This window comes from Metarhizium acridum (assembly GCF_019434415.1).
Source record: "Metarhizium acridum strain ARSEF 324 chromosome Unknown scaffold_1, whole genome shotgun sequence".
In the NCBI taxonomy this organism is placed as follows: Eukaryota; Fungi; Ascomycota; class Sordariomycetes; order Hypocreales; family Clavicipitaceae; genus Metarhizium; species Metarhizium acridum.
In genome coordinates, this window is record NW_027094015.1 from 3,685,830 (window position 1) to 3,712,717 (window position 26,888).

General features: G+C 49.1%; 11 protein-coding genes across 11 annotated transcripts; 6 read left to right on the plus strand and 5 right to left on the minus strand.

Moving 5' to 3' along the window:
* Positions 1-3,124: 3,124 nt before the first annotated feature.
* Positions 3,125-4,354, minus strand: J3458_001117 (uncharacterized protein). Its single transcript, XM_007814462.2, has 2 exons — positions 3,661-4,354; positions 3,125-3,603 (listed from the first exon to the last, which is right to left on the minus strand). Exons 1-2 carry the CDS (start codon positions 4,170-4,172, stop codon positions 3,456-3,458), a joined length of 660 nt encoding a protein of 219 aa, XP_007812653.2. The 5' UTR covers positions 4,173-4,354; the 3' UTR covers positions 3,125-3,455.
* A 477-nt stretch (positions 4,355-4,831) lies between these two features.
* J3458_001118 (uncharacterized protein) lies at positions 4,832-5,322 on the minus strand (the record flags this gene model as incomplete). The annotated part of the gene is made up of 2 exons (XM_007814461.2): positions 4,832-5,202; positions 5,262-5,322. 2 exons carry the CDS (start codon positions 5,320-5,322, stop codon positions 4,832-4,834), a joined length of 432 nt encoding a protein of 143 aa, XP_007812652.2.
* Positions 5,323-6,930: 1,608 nt separating this feature from the next.
* Positions 6,931-8,010, plus strand: J3458_001119 (uncharacterized protein; the record flags this gene model as incomplete). Its single annotated transcript, XM_066116549.1, has 5 exons — positions 6,931-7,171; positions 7,238-7,363; positions 7,422-7,543; positions 7,603-7,690; positions 7,757-8,010. The coding sequence occupies 5 exons, from the start codon at positions 6,931-6,933 to the stop codon at positions 8,008-8,010; spliced, it is 831 nt and encodes a 276-aa protein (XP_065978431.1).
* A 1,413-nt stretch (positions 8,011-9,423) lies between these two features.
* On the plus strand, positions 9,424-12,152 carry J3458_001120 (uncharacterized protein; the record flags this gene model as incomplete). The annotated part of the gene is made up of 3 exons (XM_066116550.1): positions 9,424-9,620; positions 9,676-10,521; positions 10,574-12,152. 3 exons carry the CDS (start codon positions 9,424-9,426, stop codon positions 12,150-12,152), a joined length of 2,622 nt encoding a protein of 873 aa, XP_065978432.1.
* Positions 12,153-12,303: 151 nt separating this feature from the next.
* Positions 12,304-12,616, minus strand: J3458_001121 (uncharacterized protein; the record flags this gene model as incomplete). The annotated part of the gene is made up of 2 exons (XM_066116551.1): positions 12,304-12,350; positions 12,403-12,616. The coding sequence occupies 2 exons, from the start codon at positions 12,614-12,616 to the stop codon at positions 12,304-12,306; spliced, it is 261 nt and encodes an 86-aa protein (XP_065978433.1).
* A 3,398-nt stretch (positions 12,617-16,014) lies between these two features.
* Positions 16,015-17,367, plus strand: SUMF1_1 (Formylglycine-proteinrating enzyme; the record flags this gene model as incomplete). Its single annotated transcript, XM_007814458.2, has 1 exon — positions 16,015-17,367. One exon carries the CDS (start codon positions 16,015-16,017, stop codon positions 17,365-17,367), a length of 1,353 nt encoding a protein of 450 aa, XP_007812649.2.
* Positions 17,368-18,250: 883 nt separating this feature from the next.
* Positions 18,251-19,247, plus strand: J3458_001123 (uncharacterized protein; the record flags this gene model as incomplete). The annotated part of the gene is made up of 2 exons (XM_066116552.1): positions 18,251-18,276; positions 18,359-19,247. 2 exons carry the CDS (start codon positions 18,251-18,253, stop codon positions 19,245-19,247), a joined length of 915 nt encoding a protein of 304 aa, XP_065978434.1.
* A 2,610-nt stretch (positions 19,248-21,857) lies between these two features.
* J3458_022427 (uncharacterized protein) lies at positions 21,858-22,493 on the plus strand. The gene has a single exon (XM_007814457.2). It carries the CDS (start codon positions 21,983-21,985, stop codon positions 22,352-22,354), a length of 372 nt encoding a protein of 123 aa, XP_007812648.2. The 5' UTR covers positions 21,858-21,982; the 3' UTR covers positions 22,355-22,493.
* Positions 22,494-23,189: 696 nt separating this feature from the next.
* Positions 23,190-24,226, plus strand: J3458_001124 (uncharacterized protein; the record flags this gene model as incomplete). Its single annotated transcript, XM_007814456.2, has 1 exon — positions 23,190-24,226. The coding sequence occupies exon 1, from the start codon at positions 23,333-23,335 to the stop codon at positions 24,224-24,226; it is 894 nt and encodes a 297-aa protein (XP_007812647.1). The 5' UTR covers positions 23,190-23,332.
* A 368-nt stretch (positions 24,227-24,594) lies between these two features.
* J3458_001125 (uncharacterized protein) lies at positions 24,595-25,081 on the minus strand (the record flags this gene model as incomplete). The annotated part of the gene is made up of 3 exons (XM_066116553.1): positions 24,595-24,836; positions 24,895-24,975; positions 25,030-25,081. 3 exons carry the CDS (start codon positions 25,079-25,081, stop codon positions 24,595-24,597), a joined length of 375 nt encoding a protein of 124 aa, XP_065978435.1.
* A 488-nt stretch (positions 25,082-25,569) lies between these two features.
* J3458_001126 (uncharacterized protein) lies at positions 25,570-26,568 on the minus strand (the record flags this gene model as incomplete). Its single annotated transcript, XM_007814455.2, has 1 exon — positions 25,570-26,568. The coding sequence occupies one exon, from the start codon at positions 26,566-26,568 to the stop codon at positions 25,570-25,572; it is 999 nt and encodes a 332-aa protein (XP_007812646.2).
* Between the last annotated feature and the right edge of the window lie 320 nt (positions 26,569-26,888).

Consider the following 26,888-nt stretch of genomic DNA (forward strand, 5'->3'; position numbering starts at 1 on the left):
TCGTCTGATTTGAGTTGCGGATCGCATATGCAAAACGAATATTCTCGTGTGGGAAGAGAAACATGGCGTCCGGAGGTGGCTGGCTGTCACTTTGGACTGGGTATGCCGGGCCGTCGGTCTGATGCTACCTCGGCAGTAATACTGCTGTCGTGCCATTTTATCTGCTTGCTTGGTGTGTTGACATGGTTCGTATGACAATGGGCTGAACATGGATTGTTGGTGTCGTCGGTGACGCTATCAAGCGTTATGAGAGGATGTGTGCAGTTACATGTGTAGCACTCTTCATGATAAAGGCTGGAAATCGGATCGACGGGGCGGAACAATAATACATGGAGTTTTGTTTGCATTGAATAGACGTCGGTGAGAGCTCACGGGCTTCTCAGCCTTCCCCCTGCTCTGGACATTCAGAAGCACCGCCTCGCATGTGACAATCGCATACATCGTTACACAGATTGTGATGAGCTTACTAAGATTTGTTGAGTGAAACAAGCAAGACAAGCCATTGACACGGGGCAGATGCTTTATTGGGCGCTTTCCCCGAGGGCTGAGCAATGTCTTGAACCTCCGTGTCATACTGCAGGATACGTTTCTTATCATGCCAAGTCTCGGGCAGCTTCCCGTTTATGAACCTACAGAAACCATCGCTTCATTTGTACCTCAATAATAAAATATGCCCAGCTATATACTCCGTATACCAGACGTTTTCCGTCACTGTTTGGAATTGTTTGTCGGTCACCAAGTTGGTTACACACTGATCATCATTCCGCCAATTAATTTTCCTGGCTAGCATCATGAAGCCATCAAGCTAAATTTTTCGTGCCTTCAGTCTGGTATGCCCCTGGCTGCGGCCCAGGGCTATACTTGTACAATAAATACCCACGGCACGGCATCTAATATCAACTGTCGCAAGGAAGCGGATAACACATCCAATGTCGTCAAGCTACTTTATGAAGGCGCCCAAGTCGAAGTCGTGTGCAAGAAGGCTGTAAACATGGGGTAGGGCAATGTACTCAACGTCACTTGACGAGATATTCTGACGGTACTTGTAGCTCTTGGACTGCTCTTTATTATCGCGCCGCAGAGGGCTGCTACTTTGGATACGGTTGGACAGATGGATGCGATCCGGACGAAATACCCGATTGTAGCGAATAAATGGCATCCAACTGCGTCTGAATTAGTTACCTCCTGTGGTAATCGCCATGAGGCTGCTGGTTAAGTGATGGCGGGAAACGCGGCGCAGTTATCGCGAACAATGATGTCGGTCGGGGTCAAGAGGTGAAGATGGACGAACTGAGACTGAATAATTGGTGGCGGCGGACTGACCGTGGGCAAAATCATGCAGAGGGGGCTAGTGAACAGCCAGAATAGGCAGCTATTTCTCTACATGACACATGAGCAGCATGTTCAGATCTAAACCACTAAAACAAAGATTCTTGCCTTGGTTTCTAGGGGTCGTATGTATTGCTGAGTGCGGGATATAATGATCTAAAAGGGTGTCGAGTTACTTGGCATGTCGAGATGCCATTCGAATACATTTTGAACCCCTTTCAAACAAAATTTACATTTATATTGCAAGTACTATATAAGCCAGCTCCTCAATACTTATTCTTCATTATGCCAGTGCGTTGGGAAGCAATAGGCTAATTAGAAATCTCCCTCCGGTTGTGCTAACTTCAGTAACCCTAACCCAGCTTGAATCTATCCTATGCTTATCCTATGCAATGCCTTTAAATTTGCAGGCACCGTAAAAATCCCCAAAGGTACTAATGGCCCCAACCCTTGTACCTTCCCGCAGCGAGGCTTATAGATTGATGGACCGTCACTATTCAGAAAACGACATTGCAAACGCCCACCAGGGTGGTTTCCATCAGATCCTCCAATGAAGTCACGGTAGGAGCTCTCGCTTTCCTCTTTGAGGATTTGGACCAAATCAAGCACAAGCAGACACAGAGTTCACCAGTGAGTGTCTGCTTTTGACATCTTCTCCATGGTGAAAGCCTGCCGGCACGACATTGCCAATTTGGCGCAGTGCCGGAAGTTTCGCGGACAAATAACACCCCGGGTACAGGAAGTGAGTTGAGAGAGGGAAGACATTAATATTCAGGAAGGCACCCTATTTCCACAACGGGACCAGTCAAGACGGATATTATCTCCAACCCCAGTGGGTGAGAGGGTCGCCATACGAAAGCGTACACGCTGCTGAAGATTGGTGCAAGGCCTCCTACCCCTGACTCTCTACGGTCATGTCTGGAACTAAAAGAGAGAAGGAATGTCTCGACGGCATGATGATGTTAGCTGGTTCTTGTGTGTCCTATATGCGGAAATATCTGTAAGCATCACACTACAGAGGGTACAGTGAGCGAGTATTGTGTGAAAACCGCGCCGTGCTAATCGTCTACTCGGGTTTAGTCGAGCTGTATCCAGGGTCGTCCTAGGTCGAACCCCTGGCAAGCTCATGGATTGGCGTTGCTGTCGGTTGAGTGACGCATCTTTTATTCGGTTCCGTTTCGGCGACTATTCGTTCGTTTTGAAATACTCCGCGTACCCGCCTGCTAGGATACACAAGGGAGTGAAGTCAAGTTTACTCTCAACGTTGTATTGTAGTTTTTATAGCATGACATTTATTAGCTTCTCCCTTTCCTTAATTTAGTTCTCGAGCCTGCCGCTGCAGCTCTTTGCTGTCGACAGGGAGTCCATTCAACCCAACTACAGCGGCGTTGATCCGCCGGAGACCCCGGCTGGGACAACTCCAATGTTAACCCCGACTACATCAACTACTCGAAGGCGTTTACGGACCTTCGAAAAAAGTCAGGCAAGTTCAAAAAGATGGATATATCGGCTTGCTTCGAACTTTACGATGAGTACTGGAAACCAAAGGGCAACGTCATCATCCTCGTCAACAACGACACTGTCCAACGTCGAACACAACAGTTTGTATCCTAGTTGTCGTCATCTCAGCCCGTAACGAAGTGGTACTTGGGGCCACCGCGCTACGAAGTCTCGAGCTGCCAGGATCCCAGTCAAAAAGATGTGCATTTACCACGGCCCCGGAGGTTGGGATTAGGATGTCCGAGGAGGGACAGAAATACCAGTAGAGTATCTCGTCGGAACGGGAGTTACTTGTCTGCAATTTACTAGTATTATCATGGCCAAAATAGAGTCTACATTCAGTTACAGTGCCTTGGATTTTGCATACTTTTATCTGTCTTGTGCTGAGACGGGACACATGATTTGTAGGCCGACGGTAACACATAAACTCCACCGTAGTAATATAGCTCACGGACTAGTGAGAAGCATGCACTGAAGTTGATACTGTTTCGTCATTCTGTCTGGGGCTTCTTTGCTGTCCTTTGCAGCCTAGACAGATCTTGAGCGTCAATGCTCAGACATCCCCCACATCCAGGCGCTTGCCAAACAGCCAATTTGAAGGGTCCGAATGATGCTCATTCAGCCCTTCAACGCTCCAAGTCACAAGGTACATCTACGCGGATGCTTTGGGGTTCAGAGAGACGCATGCGGAAGAGGGTGCCTGGCCAAATCTCGCCACTTGCTCTGGTAAAGGAAAAGTCACCGACTCTCTCGAACCCCTGTCTTTCGTAATACCTACGAGCGTGTAAGCCAATGTGCATCTCTCCGGGCTCGGTCGGCAGAAAATGTTACCTGTTCAACTTGCCGTCGTTGCCTGCCCAGCAATCCACGTACAGGGTGTCCTTGTTCTCCTCCCGCCCACGGCGCTTAATAGCCTCGATCAGCGCGGCTCCGGCGCCCTTGTGGAGAGGCGTTGTCCTGTAGTCTGAAATGACAACTTCCAGGAATATAAACTGCTTCGCCTGGTCGACCTCGGGCTTCATCTCCTCGCGCTCCGTGATGTACGCCGGCAACGAGTCTTCGCGTGTCATGGCGAGCCCAACTCGGGTCGGCGGCCGTTCGCTCTGCTCGACTTCGGCAATCAAGATGTTCAGGCAGTCGTCTTCGCGCTCCGACTTGTGGACCGACTCTACCGTCTCCTGCTCGAAGCCGTCCTTTTCGGAGAAGGGCTTCTCCCCCCACATTCCCGCCGCGCCGATGGAACTCAGGTACGGGATGGTGGAGTCGAATGCCGCCATGATAAACTGCGCGTCATCGCCGGCCGAGCTTGCCGGCCGGATGTGGAACTGGTTGATCTGAGGCATGGTGCGCCGCCGTCACTGTAGGGAAGGGTTCTGGTAGCAATGGCAAAGCCAGAGTTGTGACGGGGAATGATTTGATGGTCTGGACTCTGTTCGCCCCTCTTGTCTGCCCCGCGTCATAAATGCACACACCATCTCGTACTCCATGCGACACCGCGCAGCTGATACAGTCAAGTGCGTTGAGCCCCTTTTGCCCATTCCGTTTCGGCCAGGTTCCCTTTCCCTCTTAATTATCCCGCAACCTGATGATCCCCGGCGCGGAAAAGGAAGCCTCCCGCAGCGTGCTACCGTGTCCCGGCGTCGAGGGGCCCAACAGCTGAAATACGGGTTTGTAATCTCTACGGCCATGGATGCTCAGCGCATTCTGCTATCTAATACCTTTGAATATCTGGGGTAGGCGTTCTTATGACTGTTTTGGGTAGGAGGGGGGAGCTTGAGCATATTAAATTGCGGCGAACCGTGATACTCATCTATAGCCACTTACATAGAGAGCGATTTTGGACGCTAAAACTATAAATGCACAACAAGCAGGCAATTCCAGAAATAGTATTAAAGAGTGGCACATTTTTTGACTGTTTCATCTGCGGTTTAATGAAAGTCCTGGTACAATCTCTCCAGCCGCAACGCGAAAATTGCCATCTTTTCCCTCGCCATCATCACTTTCAGACAGGAGCAACAGGCTTGTTATAGGCAAGGTCGCCATCAAGATCAGCCCGCTTGGCAGGGGCAGCCGGCTTATTATAAGCCAGATCACCATCAAGGTCAGCTCGCTTTCCAGGAGCAACAGGCTTGTTATAGGCCAGATCACCATCAAGGTCAGCTCGCTTTCCAGGAGCAACAGGCTTATTATAAGCCAAATCGCCGTCAAGGTCAGCTCTCTTCTCGGGGCTAGCCGGCTTATTGTAGGCCAGGTCACCGTCGATACTAGCCCGCCTAGCAGGAGCAGCCGGCTTATTATAAGCCAGGTCGCCATCGAGATCAGCTCGCTTTCCAGGAGCAGCAGGCTTGTTGTAGGCAAGATCACCATCAATGCCTGGTCAAAGAGTCAGCATGCCAAAATATTTCGAGCCGAATTCGCGGTTGTAAGCATACCATGAGGAAGAGCGGAAGCTCCCAAGGCCAGGAGAGCAACGACGCCCAAGATAGACTTCATTGTGTCTCTCGATAGATAGGTTCAGGGATTGTGTTGGGAAATAAAGTTGGAGAAGTAATGTTGATAGTTGGCGAGATATTTTAGCTCATGTATGTCCCCCGATTATATATAGCCGTCCGGTTTGCCGGTTGACCTGGGCAAGCCATCCGTCTCGATGGTGCAATCAGTGGATGCTGGTTAATGTTTCACGACTATGCCGTACTTGCAGTACAAGTTGTCATCTCGAACGGCCCATCTTGTCTTCTGCGAGTCCAACAATTCGTCAAATGCAATCATGCCCATTATTGTCTCAACAAAGTGGAACAATACGTAGTACTCCCATCGTCGTCTACTGGTTCAATGTACTGATGATCAGTCAGGTTTAGTCGCATTACCCAGAACTCGAAGTGTGAATGGACTTAGTAATTGTTTCACAAAAGCCGCCGATGCTACTGGCAGTGAAATCCACAAGTAAAAAGTTGAAAGGAATACACCCGCAGCGAGCAAGAGCTAGATGTGAGGATTGGCCGTACAAGACGAGGGGTATGTTGCACTGCAGTGTTTTACTTTGTGGTATTACTCCAGCTGCCATCGTTTCTGATTTGACCGTGACGTAGCCACTTGCAAACTGATCTCATTCGGTGGAAACTGGACACTTGACTTGGAATAAATAACCAGTCAGGCGAAGAGAGTGCGGAGGTAGGGTCGGATGTGCCGGCATGCAAGCCACATCTTGCACCGTTGTTTGCAACATACCTATTTATCATAATGATTATCCCTTTCTTTAAATCTTATACTATTCAGAGTTGTCATGACGTACTCATGACACTGGATCACACAATCGACTAGGGGAACTCACAGCTCCTTGTTAATCCGACCGAGCGAGGCTATATCTTGTAGGATCTTATGCTTGATTCCTATCGGCAGTTAATATTTTGCGCGAATAAGCACGCAAAATAAGTTTCAAGTGCCGTTGGGCTGTTATGGCCAAAGTGATCGTAATAATTCATCGACATGGTCTTATCCGACTGTGTGTACTACTTTTCATGTTGCTTTTGCTGAGACAGAACCTGCAGCGTGCCGATCACTACTGAAAAACCAAGCAACAGTTGTCAGAAATGCCGGATGGTAGTGCAAGCTGCTGCATGTTGATAAGGTAGTGAAACCGCGTATGTAGGCGTTGATTGCTGGTCGTGACTTCGTGAGGTTTCTCATACGGACACATACGTTGACGCAAGAGACACCAAACTGCAGCAATCCCAATGAGAACAACACAGCCAGCCATGATTCTGAAACATTTTCTCGAGTTACTAGCGGCTAGGTCTTCGACGTCCCTAAGTGATTCGGTCTGTTCGGGCCTTCGGCATACCGCATTTGCTGAGACTGGACCAAGAAGATATTCATATTTAATTTTAATTACCGCATGATGTGAGCACGGCATACATTTGCAGGAATCACGCCGACGTAGTCGTCTTCGTAATATCCTACCCCCCAAGCCTCCCCCGCTCAACTTGATCGAAAAACAGTTTCTTGGTTCTGCTTGTTACATATCAGCGGAGGATTCAGTGAGCCCCTCGCTTCTCAACTCTCCCAGACGTGCCTGGGTTCAACTAGCAAAATAACGACAGGATGAAGGAATCACCCGATTACACTCCAATTAATCATGACGATCCAAGGTCAAGTTCCGAGATAGAAGATGACTTTCTCATCAGTAAAAACCACCCCACGCGTCAACAGCGCAGACGCTGCATGCGACCATTGCTCGCGATAATCGCGGTGTTGGCACTCGCAGCATACACAGCTATTCTCGTAGCCTTGACATGGAGAATGACCAGACAAAGTCGCCTTCACGGCACGCGGTTCCTCAAATGTAAGTGTATGCTGTTAGCAGACCAATGTATTCAGGGAGCTGATGTGTCTTGTGCCATCTCTACAGCTCCTGCGAATGACTATATCACATACGAACCGTATGTAATGGAGCAGTGGGAGCTTCCCGGGGATATTCAATACTTTGGTGAGCCGAGCAAGGAAGTCGACCAGAACTGGCACAACATATTTGAACGTAAGTTTGGAATCTGTTTCAACAGCTAAGGTGCCAAGATGCTCAAGTATGAGCGTAGATCAGAATATTGGATTCTCGGCGGAGCTTATGCATGAACTCGGCCGGGAGGAAGAAGGCATCAGATTGCCGGACGGAACCTACTTCGGGTCGCTCATGGTGTTTCACCATCTTCATTGCCTTGTACGTCTCATGTCTTCCTAGAAACCTGCCGCACAACAGAAGCAATTGACTGCGACTAGAAAAACATATACCATGCTTTGAACCCTTCCTACTACCACCTCGATAAATTGCAAGGCTCTGAGCTGGCCATGCATAAAGAGCACACTGGTATGGTTAACAAGTTGCAAGTACTTCTCGTTTTACTGTCCCTTCCAAGCTGACGGCGCTTTATAGATCACTGTATGCATATGCTCATGGATGCCGTCATGTGTCAAGGAGACACGACGGTTCTCACCATGAAATGGGACGCCAAAGGAGCCCGCCCAATAGGGAACCTTAGCAGTCCACATGAGTGTGTTAATTGGGACAGGTTGATGGAATGGGTTGTTCCCAACTCCGTGGATGTGTTTGCGGATGGGATGCTTGTTCACCCTACCTTTGGTGCGTATATCTTTGCCTTTCGCTGCATGCGCCATGTGGACTTTTAGAGACTTATACTTGCCACAGGGCCTCTTTTCAAAGACGGAAAGCCCAGTGATGGTTTCAAGGATTCTATAGCCAAGGCTGGCGCGGGAAAGGTGACTGGACTTGGTTGAGTAATCACGGTGAGCCTCAATGCCACAGCGGGGATTTAGGGATTTGTGATGGCAAGTCCGGATGGGGATTTCTGGAATTGAGCTGCAGGGCCGTAATTTCATATGCATGGAGAATGCTAGTGTAGCTCCATCTGCTCCCGTGGATGCTTATTACATTCATTATCTTTACCTGTTGCGATTGGTTTGACCATTCGCGCACCGTTTTGGAAGTTACTAGGCTGTGAATGTTATAGATCCAAATGCCAATTCCACGTACCATATGAAATTTTTGACAATGACGGAGTAAGCCGAAGCAGAGTAGATCGAGAGACACAGTGCCCAGCACAATCAACGGCGCCTAGGCCCAATATATCTTGGTGATTACACTGCCATCTGAGAAAGTGACAAACATGCAAGGCTTGGGAACAATGTTTCCACGGCAGGCCTCGCGAGTCCTTTTGGAGCATTTACCAAAGTCATCAGAAAGAAGAAAAAAATCCCCAGATACCTGTTCGCGCCCTGTCTATCGCAAGTTCGGCTCCTAGCTCTTTACCACAACTTACACTGATCTTCTCAGCACTCTTTTCTTTCAAGTTCGGGCGGGGGCGAGAAGTCTCCCCCCAAAAAACTGTTTGTGTAACACCATTTAACTGTGGGTGTGAGTGTGAGACAAGTTCAGCTGACCACCCAACCTCCCGGCTCCAACGGAGACATCCCAACAAGACCTCTTCATGATACCCGACCGTGCCTGGAACTCAGTATTTACATCTTTAATTGAGGACTTGTTAGTCAAAGTCTTCCAGCACTCTCATCCTTTCCGTATAGAATCACCTTGCGCGACCCCAGCCTGGCCATGAGGTTTCATGACATAATTGCTCCCCGGCCAGGTCCAGTTACTTTCTGGACCTCGTTTATATACGTCTCAATTTTTATACTACTTATTACCATACATGAAACTGTTCCTTCACCAAGAGAACTTCCTCGCGGCCTTAGCCTAGCCGTGGCGTGGCAAGACTTGCAAAACATCACTCATGCATACCATCCCTTTAACAGTCGTGAAAACGATCGAGTTCGGCAATTTATTCGAAGCCGATCCGAGGAAATATTAAGCCGAAATGGGGTTAATTACACGGTCGGATCGCTACATGCGACAAGTTCGGAAAGCCAGTAAGTAGTACAGTATTCTAACTACGGCCATGGCTTCGGTAGTTGAGTCTTTATTGTAGATTTGAATGCAACCCGGCAAGGGATACCGGGTGCAATCAGGAACATGCCACCAACAGCGCACGTGTCACCGTGTTCGATGACCAGGCTGCCAATTTCACCATGATATATGACGCTGGCGCATACTTGAGCGGCAACACACCAGGTTCAACCTGGACCGCCCAGTACTTTGAAGGCAACAACTACTACATTTACATTCGCGGAAAGAATGATCCAAATGGGAACTGGTGGCTGTCTGAGGAATCCCCCGTGAGTTCAGACGCCACTGGCGGTGTTCTTGTAAACTGTCACTTTGATTCGTAAGTCCTATGCTCCCCAAGTTTGATCCGGAGCCATATTGAAACACGAAGTCAGGGTTGCAACCAGCTACGGGGCCACGGACGACGGCGTAGCTTGTGTTTCTATGCTACAGCTACTTGGCTATTTTACTTCCGACAACCACCAACCTGAGAATGGCGTCGTGCTGCTCTTCAACAATGCGGAAGAGGATGGGCTTCTTGGCTCACGGGCATTCAGCCGCAGCCCTTTGGTGCAGTTCTGCCGTACGTTTGTTAACCTCGAGGGAGTAGGGGCCGGAGGGCGTGCCATGCTCTTTCGGACCACAGATGTCACGGTGGCAATGGCATACTCTGGCAGCCCTCACCCATTCGGGTCCATTATTGCGAATGAAGGCTTTGACAGAGGTGCCATCATGAGTGGTACTGACTATGAGATATTTGCGGACACCTGTGGCTTACGGGGGCTCGATATTGCTTTCTATCATCCCAGATCACGATATCATACCACTGAAGATGACGCGCGGCATACGTCTATAGATAGCGTTTGGCACATGATGTCTGCCGCTTTGGCGACCACGAAGAAGCTGTCGGAAGATACCAGCACCATTCTTCCCAATGTCCGAGAACACCCAGAGGAGGTAGATAAGGGGGTTTGGTTCGACTGGCTCGGCAGTGTCTGGATTGCTTTTCCGCTGAAATGGCTCTTTGGGTGGTCGCTTATGCTTCTTGTCGTCACTCCTCTGGTAGTCGCCTTTCTTGCATGCCTACTTGTTCGGGAAGATGAATACTGTTTGGATGAAGTGTGGAGAGATTTCATCCGTTTTCTAATTTCATTGGTATTTGCCGTGACTTTGGACATGGGGCCGTTAATTGCAGTCGCAACATTTAACCCCCTTATAATGCATAGCGGCAGTTACACCATGTAGGTATACATCCTTTCTTCAGGTATCCTATCTTCTTCTAACGCTTGACAGATGGTTAATGACCCTCTCTTCGTCTTATTTCGGATTCTGGTTTATCATAGGGAACTCAGTTCATCTTACTCGACTAAGTATCCTCTTTGGGCTATTTAGTCTTTCTTGGGGATTCCAAGTATTTGCAGCTACCGTTGAGCATCGATTCGGCATAGGATCTTTCTACTCTGTAACTTTTTTTCATTCTGCGATTTTCTTGTCTTTGGTTCTTTCATTTTTAGAACAGCTTGCACTCCAGAGGAAACAAATCCCTATCCAAGGGGTCGAGGATGCGGATCAGCCTGGAGAGTCAGACTCGCAAATCGGCGCTCGTTGGAGTGAGGAGGATGAGCTGACAGCTGCCGATGCGACCAATGATGGAGAGAGAGTTTCCGTCCGTGTGCCATTGCTTGGTACTAATGAGAGCCAATACGAATCAACCGACGGGAGTTGTTTTGGTAGCGCCTGTCGACGATTCATTGCGAGGCTATCTTCCTCCGCTGCCACTATGTACGAATATCACAAAACTTACGGACCGCCAAGTTCATCGTCCATTCAGCCCCTTGAATGGGCTTGGTTTCTCCAGCTTCTTATCCTGGCCCCAGTTCATCTTATTCTTGTCGGAAGCCAGGGGCTGGCTGCCATAACCGCCATTGCCATGACCGGACCAGATGGCAGCAACTTGTTGACTCCATTTGTGGTTCTTGGCTCGATAAGTATAGTTTTAATCCTTCCACTTGCGCCTTTTATGCGTCAGATAACGTACCATGTTCCCATGTTGCTCTTCTTCACGTTTATCGGAACCTTGGCCCACAGCTTGACAGCATTCCCTTTCTCCAACGACAGTCGCTTCAGATTCATTTTCCAACAATCAATTGACCTGGACAAGGGCACAAACACCGTGACCCTCTCAGGCGTTGAAGACTTTTTGCGTCTCGTTATTGACTCTCTTCCTGAGGGAACAAGCCAGTCTATCAAGTGTCAGCCGACAGTCGGGCGAGCTCTCGTGGATTGTCAATATTATGTGGCGTCGTCTCATCTTCCTGACCTGGCGAACGGTGCAGACCTCCACGATGCAATCACAGTGGTCTTATCGAAATCCGAAGATGAGATTACTGCACATATACAACTTGACGCGTTGGAAACAAGAACTTGCTACCTGGACTTCTCGCGGCCTCTCTCGAGCTTCACAGTCAGGGGTGAAGCGAAGCGCGATCCAAGGCTCAGCCAGACTCCTCCAGATGGTCAAATACAGCACATTCAACTCTGGCGGCGAAGTTGGGGGGACCCCTGGAATCTGGATGTGCAGGTAGCTCAAGACCAACGCTTAGTTATGAACGAAGACTATAGAGATGAAATTTCGCTTAGCTTAGCGAGAAATGAGCCGAATTTGCGATCAGAGGCAACAGGATTACAGCACCATCTTAATCCTCCAGTTCAGTCCTTGGAGATGACAGTCCGGTGTTCGTGGAGCGACGCAAACAACCCAAAGACAATACCCGCATTGCATCACCTCCAGCAGTACATGCCACCCTGGGCTATTGTCACTAAAAGAGGCTTTAGTCTTGTGGAAGTTAAGAAGCGATATAAAGTGATATGATGGAGAGAATCATAGGGCGATATGTGTGCATCGGTGCATTGACGGCAAATCGATGAATCGCCTGAATCGAATCGTGGTAGTGTCACGAGATTGGGGTTCAGCGTCTGCAGAAGGACGGACAGTGTTAATCGTGACCACTCTCATCCTTAATCTAGACCTCGGCACCCTTCTTGACCAACAGCTTAACCACCTCAAACCCTCGGCGAAAAAAAAAAGAAGAAAACGTTGCAACTCCAAAAAGTATTCGCACCATTTGAGATAATCAACTCCGAAAGTAGCATAGACTCGTCCACTTCTTCGGCTTTGATTTTATTAGCCGCAGGTCCAAAAGAAGGCTTTTTCATGAATGTTTTCTTTGTTTCCTCGAAGTCGATAACAGGAAAAACAATGCTCTGGATCCTTTGGGCTTCCCAGTGGAAGCCTGCCTCTCTCAGATATGTGTGCTCTTCGCAAAATCTAGACATTTCTTGGTCCTCAGCTTGGTCCGAAGACTGGGGTCAAATATTTTGCTGGCACTTTTACTTGTTCTGAACGCGACGCGGGTAGGACAGTAAGCCAATATATTCCGATTGCGCGCGTCTGGATGGTGTTAAGATCGTAGTTTGAACAGCCACTGACACTCTTGTCCATGTAGTCCCAGAATTTGAAAGCCTTTTGGAGTCCCTGCTGTGTGAATCCATTCAAACGTACCATGGCCAAGGCTTTCATGAGTCCGAGAAGATGCCATACGTCCCACGGGTGTTCATTTTGCGTGTCAAGCCAGGACCCAAGTTCAGCCTCGTCAAGTATCTCCACAAGCTTGGCGTTCAGGCCCTGCTTTAAAGCATGTTTGCATACTCAACAAGGACATGAAACATGTGGTAATGGCTTCTAAGGTGCTTCTCGAACCAGTCAGAGGCTTCTTGAAAGAGGCCAAGGTCAACCAGTTGAACAAAATTCTGAAGATCGGCCACAATCTCGCATAATTCCATCTCTAGAATGATTGGCTAATCTTCTGGGACAAGAGTCTCGGTGCAAGGGCTGGGAACAAAATTTTGATCTGATGACTGTTTTTGATATCAAAGCCTTGGTTTCTTTCGTGGCCATTGGGGTGGGAAGGTCTTATTGATACAAAAAAAAAAGGATGAAACTTTGGACTTCCAGTCACAAGACGTCTTACTAGGTATCGTGATTATCCCCTTTATTCAGTTTTTATCGGGTTAAAGAACTAGTCTGTGCCTTGGTGTTGTTTGACCTCCGCGTGGACACAGACACACCCTCCGAAAACTCAACGGGTGATTGACTCTCTCTCACTCAACTCATTCTTCACCGGAAAAGCTGTAGTGAACGTCCTGCGTGACTACTGTATATGAACCTTCATATTGCACAAATCAGAGGTTACAAGCTTACCGACGCGATAGCAAATCCGGAATTTAGATCGCAAGCTTAACGAACCCTTGGGAAATACGTTACCTTAGTAACTGAGTACTATGAACCTCGGGACATCCAAGGCCCCCAAATTCAGCTGCAGTTCTATCAAGAGCATGCCCTGAATCTTCGGGTAGGAGCGCTAGGAGTGCCCACTCGACTCGGTGAATATAGGAAGACGGTTGGAGAGACACGTACGGAACGACCACGTGTCAGCGTGAGGCCGTACAGAGGCAAGGACGGGACCGACAACTTACACAGATGTATCAAATAAACGATAAATAAAGCTAAGCATGGAGGTGATCTTGAGCACCAACTACATTGGAAGCTCGTTGTGGTCATAGCGCACAATGAAAATCCTTTCTCTAGTCGGCAGGAATGGATAAACGGCATGTGTGCATTTCGACGCAAATCCTCTGTTTCACCACAGCTGGTTACCCTACGACGTGAGGGGCAAGAAGTCGTATCGGACAAGCTGGCTCAGGAAAGATTTGTTCGGTCCTGTTGCCTGGAAACAGCCCACCTGTGCCGTCCGCACGTTCTGGTGACAACCACTGACAACCACCGGGATCGAGACGAAGACCACGAAGATGCGACTTATTCACTGACTACCGGGTTAGAGCCCGCCCACGAACTGGCCACATCACTCTGACACAATGAAGCCAGCTTCACACCCCCTAGGACGTCGGACAATCGAAACGTTATGATTGGTCCGTGCGATAAGGGCAGGTTTCTGGCCTTGGAACATAATAAGTTCTATATAATCTATAATAATTGACTTTAAGGTATTAAAGCTCCTTTAATTTTTAAGAGATCTAAAGGGACTAAAGATCTTTATAAATACAAGAAGTCAGTCTGTGCTAGAGGCCTAAGGCGGCCCTCGCTTAGGGTCCGATTCCGGGCCTCGTGTTGCCTCCTTTGTTGTGGCCTAACCGTTTGACAGTCTGTTCTAGCTTTTAACAATATATATCAGAAGGTTCTTGCACCAGGTACAAGGGAGGTTCCATTTTATGTTAAGTATAAATGTGGAAACTTTTCTCTTGCAAACGCCTGATTGAGTTCCTCTACCCTTTCGTCGCCTCAAGCCTTCCACGGAGTATTCTGAGGTAGCACCTCGGTCTCAGCCCATCTTGAATCAAAACATGGAGTTTTTAATTATAGCTATTTTCGATCTTTTAGCTAGATCGTAATAAATGGCTTCATTGGTTCACGATGGTGTGTGAGCTGGGATGATTACATTATCCCAACACAACTAACTTAACTCATAGTAAATATATAAATAACCAGCGCGGAACAATAACCACATAAGACTGAAAAAGCATATAGGATAGAACGCTATAGTGAATGATCTCGTTGGATTTTTTTCTAAGCATTACAGCAACAACAAAATGTGAAGTTCTTTTTAATTTTTTATTACTCTATTGCTATTGCTGAGACTAGGTATAAGAAAGTAGCATATATTCCAAGGTGAAACGCCGTGAGCTTATTAGAAGTCTAATACCTAATGTATATAGTAAGTTGCACGCTTATCTCGGGAAATATGTTGATCTGGCTAGTCAAAATAACCACCTAGGTAGTCAGGTAGTCCTATTGCGCTAACGGCACCAATAACGTATTCTTAGTGGACTAGTTGCCTCAGGCTCGGCGAAGAAGACTCCATGGGATCCAAAGGCAGCAAATCGTGAAAGAGAGTCCGGCCGCGCTTTATGAAGGTTCCGATGTGTCTTCCTATTACGGTGGTTCTTACATTTTGCATCTCCACGTAATGCATCGGACATTGGATGCACGGAGGCTGCCTTGCGCCACCCAATTGGAGCAGGCGCCGACCGGAACAATGATTGTCTGATATTGGCAGTCACCGGATTTTACAAGCAGCAATTACATAAAGTTGCGGGTTCAACTGGCATCAATAGAAGTCCGCGCACCTGGATCACAGATCAGGTCTAGGATACGATGACTTGTCAAGCCAATTGTGATGGCGGAAGAATGACAAATCTACCTAAGAAGTTTGACAACTCCTAGTAGGGGCCGTATAGTCGACTTGGCGGAACTACTCTTCACCGTCAACAAGCAGCGCATGAGTCAAATAGCATCAATCTCGAAGCCACAATATGGTTACACGTTCGCATGGCATTGTTTCGTTGCCCTGAGTCTTCCAAGGAGTCCTCCGAAGGAGCATCTCTGTCTCGGCCCGTCTTGATTAGAATGTAGATTCTCTAATACAACCATGATGGAATATAGAATGGCGAGACGAATTGTTCATAAGATCGATTCATTCTCACCTTCACATTGGATTCAAGAACCAAGTCTTTTAGTTTCACAGAAGGCATCGTGAAGTATCTGGAATCACGTGAGCCTCGTAACGCAACCAAGACATCAAAATTCCTTAAGAAGCCCCGAATAACAAAGCAAAAGCTTGCTTGTTAACAAGAAAAAACTACCAACTTTGAACATCATGAAGGCTCAGCTAGGCGAATATCTACGCGTCGGCTCGTTTCTGGCATCGTTTGTGGCGACGGCAGGCATCGTGACAGCACAATCGACTAATATCAATCAGCTGCGAGCCGACCTGACTTCGCTTGTCAATACTTTGCGATGGAATGGCACTACTCAGGACACATATGCGCCTGTGCAGCAGGCGGCTCTTTCTGCGTACTCTACCCTGACCTCGGTTGCCAGCGAACATCCCAAGGCAATTCCTCAGGCTGACAAGTTCTCCGAGACTCTTGAGCGTCTTATTGCCGAAAGCCGATACCTTGTGGACTTGTCGGCACCCGCAGACTATGAACCGAGTGTTTTGGACTCGGTCATGTTCCTGACTGGAAGTGTCGACGAATGGCGATTTGCGATCAACACCATCGGCACGAAATTGGAGCTGCCCTCTAGCTACCAGGCTCCGCAACTTAGACAGAGCGCGGCTAGCGGCATCAACTGCGAGACTGCTCCAGGAACTGAGTTCCGCGATGCTGATGTAGGGCCAGTCATGGTCGTGATCCCTACAGGGACTTTCACGGCAGGGTCTACCCCCGAGGAACAAGAGCTTTGGCAGGTCCCGGTGAACCGGCGCGACTTTGAGCTGCCGCAACGAAAAGTCAGCATTCCCACGCCTCTGGCAATCGGCAAAACAGAAGTCACGGTAGACGAGTTTGATACCTTTGTCCGGGAAACCAGCTATCAGCCGCGAGGCGGAGCACGCTGGTGGAATCCAGATAACAACACTGCCATGGTCTTTAATGAAGACCTAAACTACCTCAACCCGGGGTTTCCCCAGACGTCAGACTCGCCAGTAGTTGCCATCACAAGGCAAGACGTCGTGGCCTACGCAGGCTGGCTATCCACCATCACTGGGGCCACTTACCGGCTGCCTACGGAGGATGAATGGGAGTGGGCGGCCCGTGGTGATACCCAGGACACCTTTTTCTGGGGAAACGACATAGAGGACGTCATCTCGTACGCCAACAGCTTTGACACTACGTCGAAGAAAGTCAACGGCTTCCGTTGGGCCAACACTCCTGTGGACGACGGCTTCGCATGGACTGCTCCCGCCGCTTCCTTCCGGCCCAACAACTTTGGCCTGTACGATGTAACCGCAAATGCCAGGGAATTTTGCGCAGATACCTGGGTACGGGACCTTGGAAATGCTGCTTCTGATGGCTCAGTCCACACTGGTACCGCGCCGTTCCCTGTTGTGCGCGGCGGCGCTTGGAACTACCAGCCGCAGAATCTGCGAATCAACTATCGCAGCGCGTACTTCTCTAGCGAGGTCGCCACCAACATGTTTGGCTTCCGGTTGGTGCGAGAGCTCTGACGCCTGTAACGCAGAATAAGGCGCCCAGGGAGACGTATAAATATACAGACCTGGCGCCGAGGAGGGCATCATAAGCCCCTGCAGCATGTATCAGCCTCTAAATGTCGTGTGTCTACTTCTTTATATTGGGTGAGGATGCTGTTTCACGACCGTAGCGGAGTCCAATAGCCAAGTTCTCATTGGAAATTGAGTTTTATCAATATGTGTGTAATCTCCTTACTGTTACGGGTGATATCTGAGGCGGTGGAACTGTAAGATATGTGTCAAGTAATGATCCAACTTATTGTTAGGGCTGAATATATATATATATATAGAGAGAGAGAGCCAAGAAGGCACACTTTGAAGCTGGACATTGGGGATATTCGGGCAAGGGCTGTTAGTTCGGATCTTTTTGCTCCATGCCTTAGTGGTCAAACCCAATAACCACTCTGACACTTATCTAGGTGACCACGTGCCAGGTCTCTAATTATTTTTTTGTCCTTGGGATTTTAAAAACAACAGTCTTTCCAGTTAAAGTAAATATTACCCATCAGCTATTATACATCGTAATCGCAACTGAAACTAGTCCCGCGCCAAAGGCTATATTTTCCTGTATATATGAAAGAATAAGTGTCCCAACACCCACGGCAGCAAGAAGCCATTGTGTCAAAGCCACCTGGCGAGGCTATCCATGCATTTCCATGGCTTCGATGTTGAGTTTTAGGTGCCGTCAATCTTATATGGCAAGCTAGGTCCACGAAACTTGACTCGAACTTGCACCTCAAACACTTGCTTTTAGGGAATTATTGTTGGCTGTCCTCGTCGAATAACCTTCCTAGCAGGCTAAAAGCCATGAGCCCTCGTATCTTCTCCTGCGTTCTTTGTGGATACCTTATCTATAACCATGAAGACACAGGTTCAACGTCTTGGGTAAACCAGTTTCGTCTTCGTAAGTGCGAAATTTCCCGCTATTCTGCGCAAGAGTTAGGCTGAAGCCAATAGTATACACCAGCCTAAACGGCATTGCAGTAACAGGAGTCGGAGTCTACAATGATCCCGATGCTGGCGACTGGATTGCCCCTCAAGACTTCAACGCACGATGGGATGATATGGGATACGACTTTCCGGATACTGACTGTGTGGGAGTGCTTCGTCAGCGCCCGGTCAACGGCAGATACGGCTTTCCCTTTCATGAGGCTTGCTGGTCACTTCTAGCCATGGTCTATTCTCCCGAGGCAATCCCCTGCAGGGTGCTCTTCCAAGTTTACAAGTCGCTACCATGTCCATCTTCAGGGACCGGCCTCAGCTGGGGTCATGGTTTTGGGGAGTTGATTACGGTGAGCAACCAGGACTGCTACCCTTGGGAAGACCGATTCGTTGATCGAGACGGAGACGCAGCGCAGTGCGAGGCTGCCAGATTTGATCCTTACCATATCTCTGGGATTCGACTCCTTCCCTTAGGGGCGCCGAGGACGCCGCAAGTCTCGCGCGTTTCTCAACCACAAAATATAGTTCCAAACTATTTTACTGCGCTTCCTCGGGAGATTTACTTTCAAATTGCGTCGTATCTGCCAACAGTAGATGCTTTCAGTGCCCGTCGAGCTGTGCGATCGTTTACACCCATCTTCTACAATAATCGGTTCTGGGCATCCAGATTTAGAGCTGATGCTGACCGTTGTTGGTTATTTGAGTCGCACCAACAAAGTCCATCGCGATGGGGGTATTCGAAACAGAGAAAGGGTCTGGAAGTTGATCCAGCAGGTCCAGCGAACATTATGTTTGCGAGGAAACGACCTTTATGTGCTGGCCTTGCCCCGATCGAATCCAGTCAGTCCAAGGTGGTTAGAGGCAACTGGCGATTTGCGCCAGGAGACACGCACCGGGCCATACCACGGATTTGAAGAAGGGTGTCGTCTATTCCACGAACAGCATGCATCTCTTCCCGGCCAACTTGATCAAATTGCATTCTCTGTTATCCCGCTGGGAGACGCTGAATATATTGCGGGGATGAGGCTGACTCCTAAGAAAGGTGAAGCCATTCAGTTGGGATACAGAACAGAGGGTAATGAGTCAGTCCTGAATGTCGCATTCCTGAAAGGGTTCAACCTGGGTTGCAGGGTTGAGAGGCATACAAGGTATCCAATGCGTGGTTGAGGGCAGGCGAACATCGCCATGGGTTGGATGTCCGCATGAGGCTCCCAAAACAAAGCGCCTTGGGGTTTCGGGGCCAATAGCAGCCATAAAAGCCGGGTTCGACGTAAGTTGGCCCTCCTTTAGTCAATCTGGGCACCGCTGACAGCGCGTCAAGGGACTCAAGATGGTGAGCTTGGCTATCGCAGAGTGCATTGCGGCAAATGAGACCACAGAGCGCTATTCACTGCGACACCTTGCTTTTTGGTACCCGAAAATCCCAGGGAACGATTTATATCTGAATGACGATTATTTCACGGCGAGACTTACATCAACAACCAGGTACCACCCGCTCTGTTGGACTATGTTTGGAGGACCTAAGGGGTTATATCTCCGTTGCTTGACCGGCATGTCTGTTACCAGCTTGGGCACACTGCGCGGTATCGAGTTTCATTTCAACGACGAGGACGTCCCGGCTGCAAATCGCAGGGTGGGGAGGTGCAGATCATCCGAGTGCGCTACAATCATGCATTTCGATATCGACGGTCCTGGTGGAGAGTTCATCACTGCTATTGAAATGTATATTAAGTATTTCGCTGGCGAAAAGGTGATGTGGTTCTATAAAGAAGGGCAGGTGGAATCATTCAAGGCACGTATCTCGCATTCCGAATACGATATTTTCCATGCTCGTGCTAACAACTCAGATTTGGACAAATCGTGGAAGATGTTATCATTTCAGAGAGAAGAAAGCGGCTGTGAATACTCAGCTTGTGAAAAGGCCCATCACGGTTGCTTCAGGATCTACCATTACTGGATTCTATTGGAGTCAGGTACGTGTATGATGTGCATGTTAGTGGACAATATTGACATGCCCAAGCATGAAAATAGCCTCACAGCGCTGGGAGCTATTTCGGACATGATTGAGAGGCCGATAATGATGTGAGTTGTCGGCTACGGCTGTGTGCTGGGGTTCACCCCGGTGGACCAGACATGCATGTGGCAGACAACCGGTCATGAAGAGTGTACCAGATAACCATTGCTCTTGCTAGATTAGATCTTTTAGTGTAGACTGGAGTTTTAGTCGAGATATCGTAGAGTAATGGCGGAGCATGTACAGTCTGTGGCAGAATACGTTTGCCTATAAAGAAGTATACCGATAACTACGGCCAAAATACAGTGTTACTAGATGCCCTCCATCTAGCCCCTTTATCTGATTTTTTGATTTTTTTATAACTTAATACTAATAACTACAGTATATTATAGTGTCAATAGAGCACGATAGCTAGGACCTAATCCGGCCAAATACCTTTTGCCTGCTCCTGTAACCTGGGAGAAGCATAGGGTTCGAGTTATCTCAGAGCAATAGGACTAAGTATATCTGGTAAGAGTAAAGCCCGGTAGGCGAGCAGCTGCCAAGTGATATGCATTCTCTGCCCAGGCCAAAGACTTGAGCGTCATCCAAATGCTTGCTGCCTATACTGAGTTGACGTCGGACGCTCAAAATAGCCCAGGACCGACATTCTAGACATTGATTGGTCAGTCAGGAAAGGCGTGAGTGTACAGCCAACACACCAGAAATGTTGAAGCGAAGCGCCTCCATTTTCCATCCCCCTCACTCAAACACAACACCAAACCTGCCTAATTGCCCCTCTGTGATCTTTTGACTTGATTTGGTATCGTTGACTCCACATTCTCGTACGTACAGAGTCATAAATTTTTAGCGAGCCAGTGCCATGATCAAAGACGCCAGAGCGATATTTCTCCTTGAGCGGGGATGTCATCCTCGGCAAATCAAGCACCTGGTATGTTACTGATTGGGACCAAAAACGGGTCATTTCTGCAAAAATGGATGGCGAACGGGATGATGAAAGTCTTGCTATTCAATTTCTCCGTGGCATATTGATAGCATCCCTTCCAATTTCTATGGAGTCTATGTATCCGACGCTGGGGAGATTGTATCAACATACACAGATGCACGACCATACATACTTTGTGCACTACCCGTTTCTCTCAGAGGTAAACTTGCCAGAAGGGATACAAACTGTCAGCAGGGATGCCTTGGAAGAGATTGACAGATTAGGTCCGGATGCGGATCTTGTGCAATACCATTCTCCTTCTTGTCCCGAGACAACTATGAAAATGGCCCGTCTCCCCAACCAAAACTGGTTTGCAAAATGCTAACCATATCTCAGGTGGTTTTCAAATACTACTTCCACATACAATACGCAGCCAGGTCATGGAGCGAAATGAACATTTGGATGCGCCTTCCCCGTCATCCGAACATCGTGCCATTTGATCGGTTTGTCACTGACGAGCTTGAGGGTCGCGTCGTTGGATTTACGAACAACTACATATCTGGAGGTTCCTTAGAGAATAAGTCGCGGGTATTCAAACTAAAGTGGCTTCAACAGCTCACAGATCTCGCTGTTGAAACCTTTGCTTCGGCATCTCACATCAAGATATTGCCCCCAGAAACCTCGTTATCGACGACTCAACGGACTGCATCATGCTGTTTGATTTCAAATTTGCAGCCCGCATCAATTGCTCATCACGACTAGAAGACGAAGCTTATATCGAAGAAAGAAACGACGTCAAGGGGGTCGAGTTCACCACGTACGAGGTCATTACTCGTGACGACAGTCTTCGACGAGCACCACACGACGACCAGCACGAAGAAAATCTGCCTCGGGATTGGGTAAAACATGCAAATGTCAAATTGGACCATTCAGTTGCAGACTATCAGTTATTATTGCAAGATGGGAGGGCGCGCAGACTTTCCACAGACAAGCTGACGGGCTTGGGAACGAGTCACCCGAGCTCATTAATTGGACTGCGAGGCCCAAGCCGCCGAAACCACATGGAACGTGCTGGATTCTAATTTTAATCCACTTGCACTCGTTGTGGATAAGAATTACGAAAGGCGTCAGGATGTATGGGCCAGAGGAGAGAAGGGCCTGAACTGGGAACGCCCTTCACAGCGATCCTTGGGAGAGGGGGTTCGTGTGCTTTCAAACGGGGAGATTAAAAAAGCCGTGTGATTTAATTGACGGAAATTCATATTACTCAATGAACATGGACTTTGGTGAGCCGGCTATTGTGAGTCGTGCTTGATGAAAGGGGCAGCTAGCATTTTGAACTTTAGCACCTCGATATAGAGCATTGTGGCAACCTATGCTTAAACTGTAATGAAATAACTCATGTTTCACTTTCAACTTGCCACTCGGTCGAGGCTACACCGAAGACCAAGGCTAATGATAAGAAAGAGAAACATCAACCCTTTGGTGCAAAGGTTCTTCCACTTTTGTTCATGCAACGACCAACTCGTCATCTTACGCTCCAAGAGAACCACATATTGTCGGCTTACTTCCGAGCGTCTCAAGTACCAATATGCAATACGGAGCAAGGTGTCGTGACCGAATATATGCATCACAATGGTGATATTTTGGCCCTAGTGTCTACTGCCCCGCGGGTGAGGTTGCATTCAACCTCATTTTCCATATTACCGACCCCAGCGCTTCACCACTTGGCAGCTCAATGTCTGGCTGCGATTCGCAAATCGGCATCTGTTTACCGCTGACATGCAGCCAGCTGTGGCTCCCAAGAGCCACTACACCGACCCAAATGGATCTGGGCACATTAAAAGATCCATATAAGCTGACGAGCGTAGCCATCGTGGTAAGGGATCGTCCGTGAAGAGCAAAAAGCTCCGCCGCCGTGGTCGACAGCAGACGAAATCTAGCATTGGCAAAACTCAGCGACGGTCAGAAGACAAAGTATATAAAGCCCAGGCAGTCGAGATGAAATCTAAAGCAAACCAGATTCAACAATCCGTTTGATCCAGCGATTGCTTATCAAGATGCAATTCGGTACATTCTTTGGCATGCTGCCCCTGCTGGCCAGCGTCCTAGCCACTCCCATCGACATCCAAGAGACCACAGACTTGGAGCTCCTCACGACAGATGTGACGCCTTCGTCACCGCTGCTGAAGCGCGATTCGTGCCAGGTGCTTGACTCTGTGCTGGATCGCATCGGCACGAGCAGCGAGGTGGTTGTGTATGCCAGCACGGGAGGCCTCACGGCGCTGTACGTGTGCAGGCGTAACCATGGCCATAACTGCGACGAGCTCGCTGCCGCCATTGCTGGGGCCATTGCCAGCGTCTTCCTCATCCTGAAGCGCACGGGTGCTATCTCTGCACGGGATGGGCAGCCCGTCGAGTCGCTGGTCGACTTCCTTAGTCGGGAGTTTGGCGAGGACGGCGCAACATTCGACTCTATCAAGGACGCAACGCCGCACGCCCTCGCGCGGTACGAGTCCGGAGAGCGCAGGCCCGTCGAGGTTGCTAGCATCCAGGGCTTGACGTCGGGCAACAGCACCATCAACATGGACGTCTATGACTTTGGGAACGGCGACGGCCATATCTACCTGCCCCACGATGTCCTGACCAAGCGCGGCGGCGACGACGACTTGGCCTCTCGTTTTGAGAAGCGTGCTAGCGCCCCGGGCTTCAAGGTCTCGTACACCACCCGCATCAGGTCCAAGCTCACCAGGACTCATCAGATCAGCATGTCGCAGAAGCTCTCTCGCTGGTGGGCGAATAGGGCGAATTGCTGCAACATGCACGACATGATTGGCTTCGTCGAAACCGGACACGCTGCAAACTTCTACTATAGGATCATTCCGGAAACCGTCAACTTCGGCCTCAATTACGAGACGGTCGATTCTTGCGGACAGATGGCTCGTTTTCTGTAGATAGAGCGACATTGTGTTCCTGCAGGGGCGCTCGGAGGATACGGGTATATCAAAGGTGGCCAGAAGACCAATGCCGCCAGAGAACCAGGTTGTCTAGCTAGTTGGAGACTTGTCGTTGAATTTTCAACCTCAAATACCTCAATATATTCTGACCAATCAGGCTGGTTGATGTGTGTGCTCTCACGCGGGACCTAATGCCCAAGTAACACAACGTAGGCATGAAGAATTGTGAGCGACCTCGTTTCCCAAGTTCCAGGAACTGACAGAGAATTTCCTACTCCAATACATGTCCCAAAGACGGCTATTTCCGCGTTGCAGCAATGATCTTCAGTTCCTTCGCATTGGCAATTGTTGGCCGTCGCTTCACTTCACTTGGTACCTTTGGCATCAACTGGTTCGGCAGCCTCTGGGGCGGCGCGCATCGCATCACCATCGACCCAGCGCTCTGTTTCTGGCGGTTGAAACGACCACAGCCAAGTGACGAAACAGGCGAGTATTTCAGCAGCCCATAGAAACAGGAGCTTGCGGTATTGCGGATGAAGCGAGCCCACTTGCATGGCTCTCATCACGAGAAGCGCGGCATTGAGCACCAGGGCACCGAGCCATATTTCTTGGGCTAGTTAGCACAACCGTGCTTCGAAATGATGACGGAGAGTATTGAACCCTACTAGTCCGTCTTGAAGACGCTCCAGATTCCCAGGCGACGCGTAGAAATAAGCATAGAAATAGTAGGGACACGGTCGTAGTGACTGCGACATTAGGATCAGCCAGCGCGCAGCAAGTACGTAGAAGAGGGTTCATACGTTGGTCAAGCATTGTCATTGTTTGGAGAGTAAATAAATTCACTCGAGGCATATCTGGGGGAGTGGACGAACACAACTGCCTCCTGCATGCTACTTAAGTACCCTCGGTCTTGACTCTTTTGACGGCTGCAAATGAGGTCAACGGTATTGATGTAATAAAGGGTGGGGAATGTATGTATCGGGGGACTTGGATAAGCTCATTCACCCCACTGTGCAAAACAAGATGAGTGATTTCAAATAAACGACACCGACGACATAAGCGATGTGCATAACTTGTCGGGCTGTGGCTCTACGACCATCATCTCATCATCCCCAACAACTGATAGCTTTCATAATCATACTCGACATATCATTTGCGCACCCAGACGATGAAGAGTGTCACTGTCCACAATACTCTGCACCATCAGACTTGACCATATCACCATCACAACAACCGAACCAAGACCAAGATGCCACTTTCGAAACGGATATGCCTATCAAAACGTCATCGAGGGATCGAGATGGCAGGATGAATCCCTTCCGGTTGAGGCCATAGGGCACCTAATAGGCACACTTCCCACAATAGCCGCAATACACGTCGCAAGCAGTATAGTCTGCCTCTTCGTCACTGTCATCCTCGCTGCTTGTTTCCTTCGCCGTGTGCATATCCAAGGGGGCTACTCTCGCATCTTGCCCTGCATCCTCACCATTGCTGAGCCACCACGCCCAGCTTTGCCTCACCGGACCGGAGAGAACACTCCCTACATCGGGCGCTCGTTTCCGGATCTCGAGCCCACCTCCAGCTGGTCGGATAATCTCGAGCTCACCATCTTCATAGTCGCCTGCTGTGTCAATAATGTGGCTCAGGAGATGAAAGAAACCCCTCAGCAGGGACTGATTCTGTGCTTCCCAATTCTGCACCTTGTCTTTCACATTCTGAATCCGCACATCGGTAAAATGACCTCGGTCGTGGAACGCGAGAATGAAGTTGGGTATCTGGGCAACCCACAGGCGTGGCAGTTCCTCTCCAAGGATATCCTCGTCTTGTCGTTTGACCGAGCGCGTCTTCAAGTCGAAAACTTGGCCCTGTTTTACCTCTGCTCCTGCGTTTCCTACGTGGAGAATGCTCTCGGAGTTGTCGGGGCTCGTCGCTTTGTCTGCGCGGTCTACGCCGAGGCCGTCGAGTAGATCCAGCAGGTCAGCCTCATCACCCGCCCTCAGTGGTGTCTTGTCCGATTTGATGTAGCCATCACCTTCGAATCGCACCATCATGTCGAGCCCACAAAACCGATATTTGATGATACGTTGATGCGAAAGGGATCCTTTCACGTCTGCCTCCCAAGTAGTGTACGCTTCCGGGAATGTGTGGCCGTAGCCTCTCACGCCAAGGATCTGCTCTTTCGGTGTATTCTCCCTACGGATGAGATGAACGGTCCCGGCAACAACCTCAACAAGCATCCGGAACGGCCTATCGTCGCCTCGTAGGAACCTAAGCAAATTTCCCAGCGTGCTCCCACACGCAAGCACGTCTACATGTTGTGGGGTATGATGCATCTGCATAACCGACACGATGGCTGGCTCGATTGGGTGCTTAGGGTAGGATGCTGCGTTGCGGTCTCTATAGTAGATGCCATTGTCTTCTTGAAGCTGTCGGCGTACAAAGGGAGGAGTCCACACTGGAGGCTTGCCTGGTTGGGTTGTCAGCCGGGAGGTCAACTAGCACAGCGAGTCACGCAGACAGCACACCTGGAATGATAATCTTCGGATAGCACTCATCAAGCCAGTTGTACGATGCGATGAGTTCAGTGCCGGAAATACCAATGCTAGCTACCTCTGGCGAGGCTTTCTTGTGAAGCATGTCCTCCCACGAAATGGTCTCG

What these genes read in the sequence shown, in the direction of transcription:
- J3458_001117 (XM_007814462.2), bottom strand. Translation starts at nt 4,172, where the DNA reads ATGCCTCAGATCAACCAGTTCCACATCCGGCCGGCAAGCTCGGCCGGC. An exon ending in AACGACGGCAAGTTGAACAG is followed by an intron (nt 3,604 to 3,660) that starts GTAACATTTTCT and finishes ACACGCTCGTAG; the next exon opens with GTATTACGAAAGACAGGGGT.
- J3458_022427 (XM_007814457.2), top strand. Translation starts at nt 21,983, where the DNA reads ATGCTGTTTGATTTCAAATTTGCAGCCCGCATCAATTGCTCATCACGA.